Below are 16,763 nucleotides of genomic sequence, written 5' to 3' on the forward strand. Positions count from 1 at the left end.
CTCATCAGCCCATTTTGCTTTAAAAGAATACTGTAAATTTTTACAATGTATTTTGATATATTTCTGGATATCTTAACGGATTTAAGGTAAATGTTTTATAGTGGAAAATTTTGACTGTACAATTGACGGATGATTAAAAACAGGTTAAAAGAGAGAAATTAAGGAGGGAGAGGAGAGAGAGAGAGCAAGAGAGAGGGAGAGAATGGAAGAGAAGGGGATAGGGAAGAGAGACAGAGAGCATTGGGCTGGAGGAGGGCAAAGGGTAATAGAAATTTGAAGAGAAAATAGTTTATAACACAATTTCTTTAATTTCTACAAAAAAACATTTCCATTTGGTTCAAAGTTGAAGACAAAGAAAACAGGCAAATGAAAAACTATTTCTATTTCTATGTAACTAACACTAGTGAATTTCCGTGCATTGTGATCTACATAAGATATCATTATGATGTAACTAATGAGGTAGTATCTACATGTAAATTGATGGAGGTACAGGTTTCACAAAGACATAATCTTTCTAAAACAGTCCTACAGAAGAGGCGAAATTCATGTTGGATTATAGAAAATAGATAGATTAAAAATTATGTTGGAGAGAATTCAATGGTAGAAAATAAATACATATATTCCTCATAGCTTTTTTTTAGGGGGCATAATGTTGAAACAAATCCTCTTGATAATGGAAAATTAATGTTGATGAAATATCAAACAGAAAACAAGGACAAAATATGATGGAAGTAAATTTTTTTCATTGGGAGTTGGAATGATCTATAGCACAAATGTTTGATGCATTTTTCAGAAAGCTATTGGGGGCATGTTAAAAAAATTCTACATGTACAAGAGTTTCCCCCGAGATAATGTAAAATTTATGTTGATAAGACTTACAAATATAGCACAGATTTCAGACTGATTGATTTCCATTGGAAGTTAGAGGAATAAAAGATACAAATTACAAATCTGCTACACTTTTCTAACAGCTCTTTGAGGGGGTGGGGATGTTTTATAAAGATTTGGCATCTTTATAGCAATCCTCTTAGTAACGTGACATATATCTTCAAAGATAGAGAGATAAATGGTTTGGACAGATTATATTCTTCAATAAAAACTAGTATGATCGATGAAACAAATATTGAAACATTTCACAAAAGCTCTATGGGGAAGTATGTTTCAAAGTGCTGAAATGTTTGTAAAATGACCTTTTCAATAATGTGAAATTAATGTTAATATGACATCAGATAGAGAAATATGGAATTAGTGATGGTACAAATCTATGATACATTTTTGTGACAGCTCTCACAAAGGATCTGTAAAACAAGATTGATTTTCTATTTCAATGCTGTTATACAGGTAGAAATACAGCAGGGTTGTTTAAGCCTATTTTAAAAGAAATATATTGTGTACTGTACAGCAATATAATTTGAATCACAAAAAAATTGGAAAGAGGCATATAACTAGGTTCATGAATGATAGAAAAAGAGATTGACAAGTTGTTTTTTTATAATGATCAAAATTATAGTGATGAGTTATTACTGCTTAAGGAAATGGTCAATACATTTATTAAAGAAAGACAGGAAAACAGTTACAGAGGCCTATGACTGACAATGAAAACCCCTGATGAAATGCATCCATGATTTATCCATAGAGAAGAAATATAATTTGAATAAAAGAGAAAATATTAAAACAAGGATGACAGACAATTATTTTATTTATACATGTAAGAACCCAGATGTAGTGTGATTTCATTGGAATGTTATACATGAAGAAAGAGAGACAGTCAGCAGAACGAAAAAAGCTGCTCAAATAGGGAGAAAGTAAAACATGATGCTAAGAACAAATAACCAATGGGCCTAAAAAGCACAAAGAATGTATTACTTTATACAAGAAATGGTCAAATCCTTGTTTAAATGTGTATTAGCAATTCTTAAATAAAAATGATATAATGAAAACAAAAGTCAATGGAAACATACAAAGATAGAAGTAGAGAAAATTAGATTGGGCAAACAAAAAAAAAGCATATAAAAAAGGGAAAATAATACTAATAAAAAAAGAACAAGAAAACGAGGAAGAGAAACTAAAAGTAAGAAAGAAAAGTGATAAGGAAGAATTAAACATAAAGAATAAAGAGGAAAGGAAAAGGAAACAAAAACATGCATGAAGAAAAATTTATCCAAAAATAAAATAAAGAAAGAGAGAAACAAGTAACCAAAAGATTTAACAAAAGAATGAATTAAGACCAATGAAAATAGGCTCCTTTTAACTCGGAGAAAGAAACATTCATCAAATGACTCAGGTTGGATTTACAAAAAAAAAGAAAAAAGAAATTAAAACTTCTATATCTACAGCAAAAGAAAAGTGGCAATATGAAAGAGTTGGAAGACAGGGAGGGTTTGGTATGATCTGTGCACCTGCAAGAAATCAAATCCATTGTACTGATGTGGTTGTGTGTTGTTGAATGTCATACATGTATACATAGGTCTGATGATGTGCTCACATATCAAAGCATTCATGAAAATGAGATACAACACTGTTCTGGTTTTGTGGCTTTGGCTAAAATGAATGAATGAATGTTACCTCCATCTCCTACAAGGAAATTAGCATCTTTGGTAATAGATGGAAAAGTATAGAACATAAAGAAGAGAACTCAATAAGCATTTTCTGAATGCTAGAGATTGGGTTGGATTCTACAAGATATAAGAGGGTAGGGAAATGGATGCTACAAGATCCTATTTACATTCACAAGTCAAAATGCTCCTTGCATTTTTAGTTCAAACTCATTCTAAAGAGCAAACTATAAAAAATAATAGAAAAGAAAGTTATTCTGCCATGAAGAAAATAATAGTGATCTTTTAAAGATCAAAGATTCATGCATTGTGATTAAAGAATAAATAATATTAAGCAATAAAATAATCAGAAGAAATATACCCCCTGAGTGTATGTGGGCCTTAAAACTACGTTTGTTAATTGCTGTGATGTGATGCTGCTACATGTGACTTTTCAACTCATATCAAATGAGTGAGTTCTCTTGTATTTTCACTTTAAAGCCCCCACATTTTGTATCATGGGGAAAATTTAAATGATTAATAGAATACCATATAAATCTCATGCATTATTGTTAGTAAAATAATCATTTTGTTGTTGTTCTTTTTGGTGCTTGTTCTATAGGTAGAGTAGATTAACACGATATGCTTCAGTTAAAAGTCACAAGTCACTTTCATATTGTGTGTTAAAACAACATTTTAATCTAACTCCATGATTCCTACAACTCAATGGTTCATCAATTAAACTTAGATCTCGGTAATGATGATATGTGGGTCAAATCCCTGGAATACGATTTTACATGTAGATACAGAAAATAAAGAAAAGTGTGAAAATTATACAAACAAATTAAAATGAAAAAAAGAAAAGGAAAAAAAAACACTGTTATTGTTTTGATATATCATTTGATGTGTGCTATCTTTGAGGACAGAGTTGGATAAAAAATGGTAACATACCTGCTATTCTCTCAATGAAATTTGATGGGACTAGACCTCTCCTACCGTCCATTAGCTCACCTTCATAGAAACCATCCTAAAACAGAAAATTAAATGTGGTCAAAACTTGCTACATTCACTGAAATATTGTTTTTATCTACTTAAAGGTACTGGCAGTGGTTATATTTAACGTGACTGCTATAAAGAAAACATGAGAAATAGTGAGCAACTGGAGGACTGGCAGCATATGTTCCTCTCAGAAGACTGTAATTTTCATCATTACATTGATCATCAATATAATTCCTCTACTATCAGCAGCAACAAATGAGAAAGCATCATAACAATAATCATTATTTTGCTCAAGAAACATGAAATAAAATGCATTAAATATTTCCATCCAACTCATTAAAATCAATAATATCATCAGCATAATCATTGCCATCATTTTCATAGGCATCACCATCACTACCATAATTTTTGCCACTGCCCCCATCACTACTTTACCATCAACACCACCAGCATTACCTCATCACCACCCCAACTACCACTGCGACAACTACAAACACCACCACCACCACCATCATCACTTACATCACCACCACCACCATCATCACTACCACTACCACCACAACCCTTAACACCATCACCACCATTACCACCACCACAACCATCACCACCATCATCACCACCATCACTACCACCACTACCACCACCACCACAGCCATAACCACCATCACCACCACCACCACCACCATCACAACCACCACCATCACCACTACCACCACAACCATCACCAATCGATTTACCTCATCAGGATCACCATATACATAAATATAGTCGCCAGCTGTTAGTGGAAGCTCAGAATCAGAGTTGTCATTTGGGGAGTCTTGGAAGGGGTCATAGTTGTAGCGGGCAATGAACACAGCAAGCTTGCTGATTGGTCCAGAGGAAACAGAAGCATGGTGAAGTTTATTAAGCAAGACCTGGTCTATCTTGTCACTTAGCTCGTCTAGGAGATCCCCCGGCTCACTGATAGAATCCGTCTGGAAATTGATGAAAAAATTCAGAGTAATAGCTAATTTGTATGAACAACAATTTTTTATATAAAGAACTAAGAAAGAAGTTTCAGAAATTTAATATTGACGAAAAGCTATATACTTGTAAAAAGTAAATAATGAGATGAGAGAATGAAGAAGAGCAGAGGAGAAAGGGAGAGAGATAGAGAGACATATAGATGTGCAATACAATTACACCTGAAAATCAATTATTTATAGAAAGGTAGGGGGGGGGGGGTAATAGGTAAGTGGAACGGAATGGGTAGCAGAATCAAATCTTAAAATCTGATTAAAAACTAATCAAGAGAAAGACTTAGAAATGTTTGAATATGAGTGTGCTTTTACCTGACCATTTCTTGCTGCAGACCTTTGTGAGCTCTCAGAAGCTTGGGATAAATCAGCTGCATCTAAAATACAAACACCACAATTATTCAATTATACATTTATATCAAATATCAAACTATTATACAGAGTACAGTCATATGTCTTGAATTCCGACCTTAAAAAGACTTCAAGTACAACTTGCTTTTATACTTAAAAGATAATATGAATAATAGTTTTGGGATTCAAAGAAAAAAAAATCACAATATATATCCTCTAAGTAGAGGTATAAATATTCTATTATCTTTCACAAATAAAGGAAATGCTACAGAGGTATTCAAAGAGAATCCACAGATCTGTAAAGTTCAACAATTTCTGTGAGATGATAGATACAAGCCTAGTAATGAAAAAACAAAGGATGCAAAAAATATCAAAACACAAGTAAGGGATATATCAATAATTGAAATATTGAAAATGAGGAAGGAAGCAGCAAAATGTCTGAAATGAAGAAAATGGAATGTTTCTAACCAGTGTGAACGTGCTTAGAGACGTAAATTCTGGTAATAAATTTGTCAGAGATGAAGTCTAGTACAAACTCCCCAGAGAGGGTAGGATAGACATGGTTATCTTGGGATCTGAGGAAATTGAAGAGATGTTAATATATTAAGGGGTTTCGGAGCTGAGCAAAAGGAAGTAAACAATGAATGGTGGTGGTGGGGATGATGGTGGTGGTGGTGGGGATGATGATGGTGGTGGGGATGATGATGGTGGTGGTGGGGATGATGATGGTGGTGGTGGTGGGGATGATGATGGTGGTGGTGGTGGGGATGATGATGGTGGTGGTGGGGATGATGATGATGGTGGTGGGGATGATGATGGTGGTGGTGGGGATAATGATGGTGGTGGTGGGGATGATGATGGCGGTGGTGGTGGGGATGATGATGGTGGTGGTGGTGGGGATGATGATGGTGGTGGTGGTGGTGGGGATGATGATGATGGTGGTGGTGGTGGGGATGATGATGGTGGTGGTGGTGGGGATGATGATGGTGGTGGTGGTGGTGGGGATGATGATGGTGGTGGTGGGGATGATGATGGTGGTGGTGGTGGGGATGATGATGGTGGTGGTGGTGGTGGGGATGATGATGATGGTGGTGGTGGTGGGGATGATGATGGTGGTGGTGGTGGGGATGATGATGGTGGTGGTGGTGGTGGGGATGATGATGGTGGTGGTGGGGATGATGATGATGGTGGTGGTGGGGATGATGATGGTGGTGGTGGTGGTGGGGATGATGATGGTGGTGGTGGGGATGATGATGGTGGTGGTGGGATGATGATGATGATGATGGTGGTGGTGGGATGATGATGGTGGTGGGGATAGTGGTGGGGATGATGATGGTGGTGGTGGGGATGATGATGGTGGTGGTGGGGATGATGGTGGTGGTGGTGGGGATGATGATGATGGTGGTGGTGGTGGGGATGATGATGATGATGGTGGTGGTGGTGGTAGTGGTGGTGAGGATGACAAAGAAATTCATAATTATGAAAAAGATAGTACAGAAATAGATGTAGAAGTAGTGGTTGTAGCAGCAGCAGGAATAGCAGGAGTAGCAGCAAAAGCTAAGAGGTAGAAGAAGAAGCAGGAGGACAAGAATAGGGAAAAAAGAAAAGAAAACCGAAGAGCACACATAAATAATTTTCAAGATAATTGGTTGAATGTGTGAGTGTGTGTGTAAGAGAGAGTGGGGGAAGAGAGATAGAGAAATTCTACTTATAATTAATCCCTCTGCCGCTCTCTAGAGAGACATGCATAAATAATATTAGTTGTCAGAGTGATTTATGTCAAAGAAAGACAATCGACCATTTGAGAATACAGAAAAGAGCAAAGAAAACACACACAAATAAAGGAATCAAATGCAATAACAAAAAAAAAAAGAATCAGTACTTAAAACAGATGAAATAAATAATGAAAAAAAAAACAGAATACGTACAAAAGATATAGAGATGAAGAGAGGAGATAGACTGGGAGAGAATAAGAGGAAAAAACATTTAGAGATTTTGAGGGATATCTAGAGATGAGTGAAACAGAGAAAGATGGCAAAATAGTAAGTAATCATACAAAAGGGGCAAAATAGATACAGAGGGAAAGAGGAAGAAGAGACAGAGAACAAGAGAGGGAGAGAGGGATAAATATTGCCTGAAAAAATAGGACAGGTTATAAATATATATCATAAGGGGTAATTAAATTAGAAAAGGAAGATGGGAGGGAGGAAAAAAATGTGAAAGATAAAGAGAGAAAGAAAGATGGAAAATAAATAATGAGTGTGTAAGGGCAGGCAAGGGAATGATTCTCAGATGATACATAGTCTGCATGTATGACGGTCTGTATGCACCGCCACTACTGACAATTTCTCCTGGGAAGCTTGAATGAGCTCAGGCTGTCAGAGTCGGTTACTCTGATGAGCTCAACCACTGGGAGATAACGAAAATAACCTGTAGCTCAACCCAAGACCTTGTTCATACATAACATTATAAGCCAATAGACTGTTACTCTGATGAGCTCAACCAATGGGAAATAAAGAAAATAACATGTAGCTCAACCCAAGACCTTGTTCATACATAACATTATAAGCCAATAGAATGTTACTCTCATGAGCTCAACCACACAGAAATATCAGACTAAACTTAGTTATTAAGTAATAAATGTGAAAATTCTGACACATCACAGATTCTACGGATTCCATACCTTGTGATTTTAGTTTCGAACCAGAAGCAGCTGCCGTCACCTGTGAGGGCGTCCTAGTCACAACAGCCTCTTCTGCTATCTTCTTCCAATCTTCCTTTTCAGTTTCTTTGCTTCTCACTGTTGATGAACCCAAGTTCTGTCCTGTTGATGATCTATGGAAGCATACAACAGCATAATAGTTAATAGATGGAACTACACAGAAAATGTGAATTGTACTTATTATCAAAATAGTATTAGTAATCCACAGTTTTGAATCCATTGCTTCACATTATCTGCAACTGCAAATTGGAATGCTGGTATGGCCCACTCAGACCAGCCTTTTTTCTCAAGTACTCTGTCAGATATCTGTAATATTAGGTAAATGAATCTATATCTCTTGATCTATGCTAAGTTGTTCTAAATATTGTCAATTTGGGCCCTTCACACTTCTATAGAGGAATTCAAGTACTACAATCTTACGATTTGGAAAATTTGTATAACTCTGCATTAAACCAATTCGTAGACCACCAAAATCATGCAATCAATCTCCGCCACCCTATGGAACTAAGCAGCATACAATGACCATATGGGCAACCTAAAACACCCCCTGGCATTGGTTTCACATACCTAGATGCTGAAGATTGAAGCGTTTGTAACTGTGAGTGTGTTTGCTGACGTAGACCACTCAGCTCAGCAGCATTCCTTCCAGAGTTCTGACGGGTCTCTATCCATTGCATCTCCAAGTTCTGGACCTTGTGCTCTAGTCTGGCTACAACATCTCGGTTCTGAGTCATAACCTCATCCTGAGCCTGGTCCAAGTGAGAATAAAAGGGGGGGAAATGTGAATTCTGGAAATATGCATATGGGCAGAAATGGGAGCTCATATGCTATGTTGACCAAATGAACATTGCACATTTTAGTTCATGGAGAGGCATTTCCACACCTCTAATAAAATTGTTATAATTGTAACAAGCAACATTCAAATAGCGCTTTATACAATATTTTCCATGCTCCATATATCATGTTTCACAATAAAAAACAATTTATATTTAAAGGAGGAAAGTGTTTTCTTAAAATTCAAGCTATTAATGAATAAAGGCCCTTTGATTCTGCATAAAAATAATCAAATTCATATAAAAAATATCATTGATGTTTTCCTGTTACAAAGGTCTACATCATATCCTTACCCCTAGATACAAAAGAAAATCCCCTTTCAAAATATTTTCATTCATATATATATATGAAGCTTGCTCTCATCATAGATTATCAAAGAACATGAAACCAAAATGGCCTGAAGCACAGTCCAGCTTATTAACTTCCAACTCTCTTTCAAATGACATGGCTATACCTAGAGAGGTGTCAACCAATTAAAGCCAAAAGGACATTTGCTCCATGTGGAGGGGTATGATGTAATGCCCTTTTTCCACTGAATGAATGTTGTGGGGATGATCAGGTCCTATCTGAAGACCCTCGAGTGTCAAGTAATAAATTGCTTCAATTACTGCTCCAAGGGACAATTCTTTTTTTTAAAGGGGGGGGGGGGTGGCTCGGAGTGAACACTCAAGTCTACACAACCCTCTGGGCTTCTCACCTGCAAAGCTGTAGACAAGAAGATGCAATTTGGGTGCTCATTAAATGAAATGCCCTGAGAGCACTTCCCAGAATGCAACAGTTTTAATCAAAGTACTCTATTCAATCTGTTTATTTCATACTTCCTCTCCTTCCTTTCTTGACATCCCCTCTCTCTCTCTCCCATCCCACCCCCTCTCTCTCAACACAATCTTTATTTCTTTCACTTTCTTTTAAACAACCTCTTCTTTTTCATTTTTTAAATTCACTCTCCAAAATCAAAGAACTAAAATCAATGGTATACTTATTTATCACTCTCTAAAATACCCTCAGTACTTCTCATGATGTAAGTGTTCACTCCATGTAATCCATTCATCATTCATTACCTCTTTTCCCCTCACTAAAAAAATAATTGTTTTCTGTTTTAAGTTAACAACCTTTCCCATGGTATCTATATCTCTCCTTCACACACATTGGGTTCTTACAAACATGTAAAAAAATTACACAAGCAAGTCCCTAATACAATCACTTTAATGTATACTATCTGCTACTTCCTTACGACGTGTGAAGACTTACATGTACTGTACTTATTGAACTTTATTGAACAAGGGTAGTATTTTCTCAACAAGCTCCATGGGCATTTACCCCAGCGATATCACCCTGCTTGCCGATATGGGAGTTGTAGGGTTTCGGGAGTACTTGAGCTAGTTAGGCACCCCTAGACAGACCTGACACCTGAAATGTGTTTCTTTATTGAAAATGAAACAATCATGAAACTGAAGGGCTATGATACCTTTCAACAGTTCAGTTCTTGGTGCCATATGTAAGCGAGGCTTTGAAGGAAAATTCAAACAAGAGATACACCACATACACCACTTTAAGAAGAATTACGAGCAATCCTACATTGCCCACAAAGGAGGCTACTTAGGTTTGGGAATACTTGAACTGGAATAGGTACCCCACTCAAGCCTAGCACCTGAAATGTGCTTTGGGAAAAACAAAGTAATAAGTACATGATACTTTCTAAATTTGGTCTCCTGCACCACATGTAACTAGGTTTTGACAAGATCTCACTGATCTCATAGCAACCTAAGCCAATGAGGCTACAGCTAATTTGGGGGCATTCTCAAAGACATACTAGCAATCTCTCAACAGAAAATACACCTGTAATATGCTTCAGTCAGAAGGAGTAGACATCAAATATACTATGGAATGATATAGCATGAAAAATGCAAAGCCTGTGTATTGCTTTGGGATAGGCACTTAATTGCTATGAAATTCTCCCATGAAAGTGACAATAATGCTTCAACAAAATTCTTTTCAGAGAAATTGTTAAAAAATATATTATTTCAGAAACAAAAATGCTAAATGGCTTTCAGTCCTCTCCTGGGTATATGAAGAAAATAAATCCTTTAATCAGAGGCAAATCAAACATAACATGGTCTGATACATAATTCACTACTCATCCATCACACTTCCAAGTAATAAGGAATGTGCTATAATCAACAAAGAACTTAATAACCAAGGGAAAAAAAGCATTTTAGTGTTCCAAGTAAGCTCTTCCATCAGAAAAAGCTTATAATATATAGCCAGAAGAAACAAGATTTGATTTCATATTATGCATGAGACTATTAAATGAGATTACAAATAGTATTGGAAGCAATTTTAACTTATATTAACCCTCTATTTGATCAAACCAATAGATTGCTGCTTTTCAACAGACAACTCCCTATCTTAAGACTCTTTGAGAAGGCATTGAAGCAATTAATCGTTTCAGATTTATTTCTAGAGGCAAATTGATAATTTTCCAATTATAAATAGTGAACCGATATTATTTGCATGCCTTTGGGGCATCTGTAGCTAATCATGGTTTTGCCTTGGACTATTGTGTGGAGGAATGGATAGAGGCCTGGAATGTAAAGAGATTTAAAGGAGGAGGCCTTGTTTTGTAAGATTGACAGGAGATAGAGAAGAGGAGAGGGTGATTAAAGTGGAGAATAGGGGAAGAAAAGGCATCAATATAGCAACTGCAATGGATACATCATTTCAAGAAAGAATAATTTTTTTTTTAAAGGCAGGCAAAAAAAGGTTAATTCAAGGAGGAAATTATATCAAAATAAGAAAAGAAGTTGATAAAAAGAAGAGAAAGAGACATACAATTACAGAAAAATGAACCCTACGTCCAAAACTAAGTGTTGAGAGTATACATTTCAAAAGAATAAGACAGTAAGAGCAGCAACAGATATATATGAGTGCATAACACAATTTCCATCACTTTTTAGATAAAGCATGACTGTGTCACTTTAAGCACTTGAGGGAAAACTGAAATTAAGTTCATTACATTTGAAGGCTTTGCTCTTTTTGACAACCAAATAGAAACACCATTGATATTATTGCCCTCTAGCTCTAGCATCTGTAAGGTGCAGAAGGAAACAAGCTGATATTCAAGTACATATATCAGACAGGAATGAAATGTTCAGAGTCAAGGGGTGAGTTCCTTCATGGGCAGTTTAATAGACAATAGTTGATTTTTGTAGAAATATCACATGGAAAGTACATGCATGATTTTATAAGGTCCTCATATACACAAAACATAATAAAATGAGTTGGTTGCAGTATAGATATGTCAAATAAAATCTGCTAACAGCAGTTGCATCATCATAATAACCAAGCAAAGCATATGGGTTGCATTGCACAAATGAATTCATACCATAGTTTTTGCTTGTTTGTTTTTGTTTATTTGATGGAGGGAAGTTATTGGTAATAATAATACAAAAATATGCAAGGCTTGGAGAAAGTATAGTGGGGAATTAATCATTTTTGGATGGATAATTCCCACTAATACCCTTCAAAAGAAACACCAGATATTTGTTATAAAACCCCTCTTAAGTTGAACGATAAATCTGGGTTATCTTGAGCTAGTTGGTCTGCATCCCCATTCTGCCCCATATTGGTACACCCTCTGTGGTGCTCAATGGCTTGTGATCAGTGTCTGTGCTGCAACATCGCAAGGATGGTCTGCCAGAGACAACCAGCTATTTGGTGTGTCTGAGAATCGGCAAGAGCTCCGATTAGATCATATCGGGATTTTATTGATATCATGTGATGACCAATGACCAATCATTCATTTATAATAATCATGAATATTCCTAGAAAATATTAGTAATTATTCTTATGAGTTATTTCAGCTTCATTAGCTGTTCTTCCAGGGGGTCCTGCATAGTATAGTGCTATTATTACCATTCTCTGTTCTAATATGCTGAGCAACTGACTATAAGGCAGAAGGAATAATCTTTACAGGGGGCCATTTCATAAAGCTGCTCGTAAGTTAAGAGCGACTTTAAGAACGACTGGTGAACCTTTCTTACGCGATAAATCATCGCCAATGAATATACCATTTACCACAAGAAAGGATCACCAGTCGTTCTTAACTTACGAACAGCTTTATGAAACACCCACAAGGTCACTGGTGTGTTTCTAGGTATGAAAACAACAACACAATATTTACAAGGAGATCTATCATCATTGGTCTAGCTTAATATAGATTTGAATCCATTTATGAGTACTCAAGATTCAACACTCTACATGATCTTATGTCTTCCATTTCTATCTTTCTTTCTTTGCAAGAACTTTAGGAATGTGCCTCTCTATATTGCAATGGAGGTCTTTGTCCTTTCTTTGTGTACTATATACATACACTTGAATAATGCACCACTCTTTAATTTCAATTTTGTAGACTCTCAGGAAACTCTGAAGATAAAAAGAGGGGCATGAGTTTGTTTTCTTGCTATGGAAGCGTGGATATCTGATCCTCCTTCATCTTGTGAATAATGATGGCTACCGATATCAGATAACAATCACTGTGTATCACAGTGTTTCAGCTTGATGATACTGGTATTATCATCATCATCATCTCTTCTCAAGAAGTCACTCAACAGAGTACGGTTTGTACTTTCCATCTTCACCGTAAGGTTATACTTTGTCTTTACTTTACTTATTTAATTTCTTATCATATCCATATCACATATTGTTAACAAGTGGGTGTGAATTCAGCATTAAAATGTGTAAAAGTTTTAGCTATTCTTTAAACAATGCTTCTACAGTGCGTCCCAAAAAAAACTATACACTTTTGAAATGGCTGCCAAATAAAAAATGTAGCACTTTGGGGAAAAAGACTTACATATATGGAAAGCCAATAAAGTCAACTTTCAAATGACACCAAAAAGTTGGAAAACTATTCATGCTTGAGCGAGCACTGCCCACTGAAACAAAGGGTATGAAAATTAGGGTGGGCTGGAATTAGCCTTCCGATTTATGTAAGTTTTTGAGAGGCAAATCCTTTCGAACTTGCAAAGTTAAGGGCGATGTGATAAATTAATGATCAACCATGACCAGTTTTGGTTGCTTAAGCAAATTTTATAAATTATTAAATTGAACTTTAATGCATGAGTGAACACAAGTTACACTTTTTGGGGAGCATTTAAACTTTATCATTTGGATCTCTTTTTGGGCAGCATTTCAAATTTATCATGTGGATCTCAGCAATGTGTTCATGGGCGTCGGGAGAATAGGGGGTGAGATAGGACTTAAGTCAGAGAAGTAGGTTGATGGAATAAGGGTCAACAGAACATTCAGCCCCCGCCCCCTCCCTCTCTCCCGCCCTCCCTCCTGTTGAGAGACTGATGGCTATTGTCATGTACGCGTGAAGTCCAGAGCAGAATGTTGATTTAATGATTAATTCTGAATTGGGACATCAACTTTTTCCTATCAATCATTTAATCAACAATTTATCAGTAAATCAACTTATTCAATGTGCAATGTGATCAATCAAACATTCAGTTTTTTTTTTCAATTAATTATTTCATTAATCATCATAATCATTAAATTTCTTGGTAATCATTGAAAAAAAAACTGACCATCAGCCACCGGTCACTTGGCAGTTAAGTTTTGAATAGGCTACAAATGATGCAGGAAGTGAGACAGAGAGAGGGGGGGCTGGGAAATGGAGGTGGAGAGGGGAGGGTACATATGACTTTTAATTTGTAAAAGGAAAAAAAAGAAGAGGAGTGCCCTTTTAACCAAGTCTTAGCATATCTCGCCCTCTTGCTTGTAACGGGTACCATCACATTACTCTGACTCTCACGAACACACTTCTGAGGTTCACAAGATGAATATGCAACAATAAAATTACAATTCCTGTTCACTCATGCATTAAATTTCAATTTAGTAACTCATGAAATTTGCCTAAGAAACCAAAACTTATCTCACTCATTAATTTAGCTTAACAAGTTCCAAAGGACTAACCACTCAAAAAAACTGTAAGGCTAATTCCTGCCCATCCTACTTTAGCTGAGCTTAGTCTCTCAGGAGGAGATAAGCGGGGGGGGGGGGGGGGTGAGATTGAGAGAGGGGTTGCTAAATGTTCTGTTGACCTTTATCCCATCAACGTACTTCACCTACCTAAGTCATATTACCCCCTCTTCTCCTGACTGTCGTGAACACATTGTTGAGACCCACATGATAAGACAAAATGCTGCACCCAATTCATGATCACTCATGCATTAAATTTCAATTTAATAACGCATTAAATTTTCACAAACAACAAACTGATCACAACTGATCTTTAATTCACCAAATAACCATCAACTTTGCAAGTACCAAACAAAAAAAACTGAAAGAAATTGGAAGGCTAATTCCAGCCCACCCTAATTTTCATACCCTTTGTTTCAGTGGGCAGTGCTCGCTCAAGCATGATTAGTTTTCCAACTTTTTGGTGTCATTTGAAAGTTGACTTTATAGGCTTTCCATATCTATAAGTCTTTTCCCCCAAAGTGGTACATTTTTTTATTTGGCAGCCATTTCAAAAGTGTATAGTTTTTTTTGGGACGCACTGTATAATGATATCAAGCATCTCAGTTTTGCTTGATTTTGTTTTGGATAAAGTATTACGCACCTAGCTAGGACAGCTTTCCTCTTCTTAGAGAATGGGAGTTGACTTACCAAACTTTCTCAAGAATGGATTTCCCCCTACCATTTTATGTTCTTTGGTGTTGTCTGAATATTAACATATTTTCATATTCCCCTAAATCTCACTGAATACTCTAATATGCTTTTCACACTGTATTTCCTTAAACCCATACTATCCTTAACCCCGTACTATCCTTAACCCCATACTATCTTTTTTTTATTCACACTGTCTTTCTTAACCCCATACTATTTGCTTAGCCGAAGTTAACGCCTTAACCCAGGACTATCACACAGCTCACGAATATTGATGATTTTACCATACAGAGCGTGATTAACATGCAATTTCGACTTCTGTGATTGGCTAATGCTTAGACCCACTTTCCCATAGCCCAGTTTCGTTTCACACTGGATCTCTTTGCACTGCAATTGTGGTGCTAGCACCACAATAAGCTGGCTAATCCTGCTTTTTTGCAGGGCCAGATAGTACCGTACTATTTACCGTGCTAGCCCACTTTGTTAAAACGTAGTGTGAAAACTAAGTGGACTAAGCTTAACCCCAGGAAATTGGTGGGGCCAGGGGAGGGGGGGGGGGGTTAAGGGGTTAAGGAAAAAAAGTGCAGTGTGAAAAGCATATAAATTGTCTGCTCACATCTGTTTTCTGTCTTTTATTTATCTCTTTGCAACTACTGTCTGATTTTAACACTAAACAAATCTTCTTCTCATGAGGTGCATTTCCACCATTTTTTATACTTTCATCTGCAGGGCTTGTTACAAAAGTTACATAAAAACACAAATAAAAACAAGGGAAATCAAGTGAATGAGTGCTTCTTATTGGTTAATATCAAGATGTATTTTGTCATATTTGGTTATATTTTTATTTTGTACAACAGTCTCCAGATCTAAATCTGGCTCTGTTCCAAGTCTTCAAAAACCTCAAAACTTCATACTTATCTTTACATTACCTTTCTCTAATTCTTTCCAACCACTTTTCTTCCCTTCCCTTACCATCTGCAGACTTCTGGGTCCTGTCTTAGATTCAATCATATTCCTATCTCTTCAACTACATAATTTCAAATCAATTTCAATTTTTTTATATAAAAGGATGCCCTGACATCACTCTTTCCTCCAGGCCTCCAAAGTATTTCTCTAAAATCTCTCTTTCTCTATATTTCAATCGTTCTTTCTATCATTTTCTCCCCTCTCTCTCTCTGTTTCCTTCCATCTAGCAATCTTCATTCTTACCAACTGTAGTCTCCTAATCTCACTCTGCTTTTCCTCCAAGTCTCTAAGTGCTTCTTTATTATCCCCTTTCTCTTTATTTCAATCATTCCCCTTTTCTCTCTATTTAGCTATCTTCATCCTTACCATCTGCAATCTCCTAATCTCACTCTGCCTTTCCTCCAGGTCTCTAAGTGCCTCCTCGTAATCTCTCTCCAACTGCTTACGCTTTTCCTCAGATGACTGCATCAGCTGCAAGAAAAGAAAAAAAAACAGCACATTCATGAATTTTGCCATTAAGAGGTTTGTGAATTAATTCAGTGAATTTCATTCATGAGAAACTTTAAGCACCTGACTTCTAATAAGAGATACTGGGTAGAGCAGCTATGATAATATTTTATGTATGCATAGATTCACACGAACATCAGATTGCAAAAGACATGGGGG

General features: G+C 36.5%; 1 protein-coding gene across 1 annotated transcript in view; it reads right to left on the reverse strand.

The window, feature by feature from the left end:
* LOC129254843 (RIMS-binding protein 2-like) overlaps window positions 1-16,763 on the reverse strand; it is a 125,841-nt gene that overhangs the window by 24,478 nt on the left and 84,600 nt on the right. Inside the window, exons 5-10 of the mRNA XM_064106162.1 lie at window positions 16,464-16,568; window positions 8,190-8,371; window positions 7,584-7,735; window positions 4,865-4,926; window positions 4,271-4,507; window positions 3,486-3,561 (exon numbers count right to left, since the gene is read on the reverse strand). Coding sequence (XP_063962232.1) covers window positions 3,486-3,561; window positions 4,271-4,507; window positions 4,865-4,926; window positions 7,584-7,735; window positions 8,190-8,371; window positions 16,464-16,568 — 814 coding nt within the window. The remainder of the gene's footprint in view (window positions 1-3,485; window positions 3,562-4,270; window positions 4,508-4,864; window positions 4,927-7,583; window positions 7,736-8,189; window positions 8,372-16,463; window positions 16,569-16,763) is intronic.

Source organism: Lytechinus pictus, chromosome 2 (assembly GCF_037042905.1).
Source record: "Lytechinus pictus isolate F3 Inbred chromosome 2, Lp3.0, whole genome shotgun sequence".
Lineage (NCBI taxonomy): Eukaryota > Metazoa > Echinodermata > Echinoidea > Temnopleuroida > Toxopneustidae > Lytechinus > Lytechinus pictus.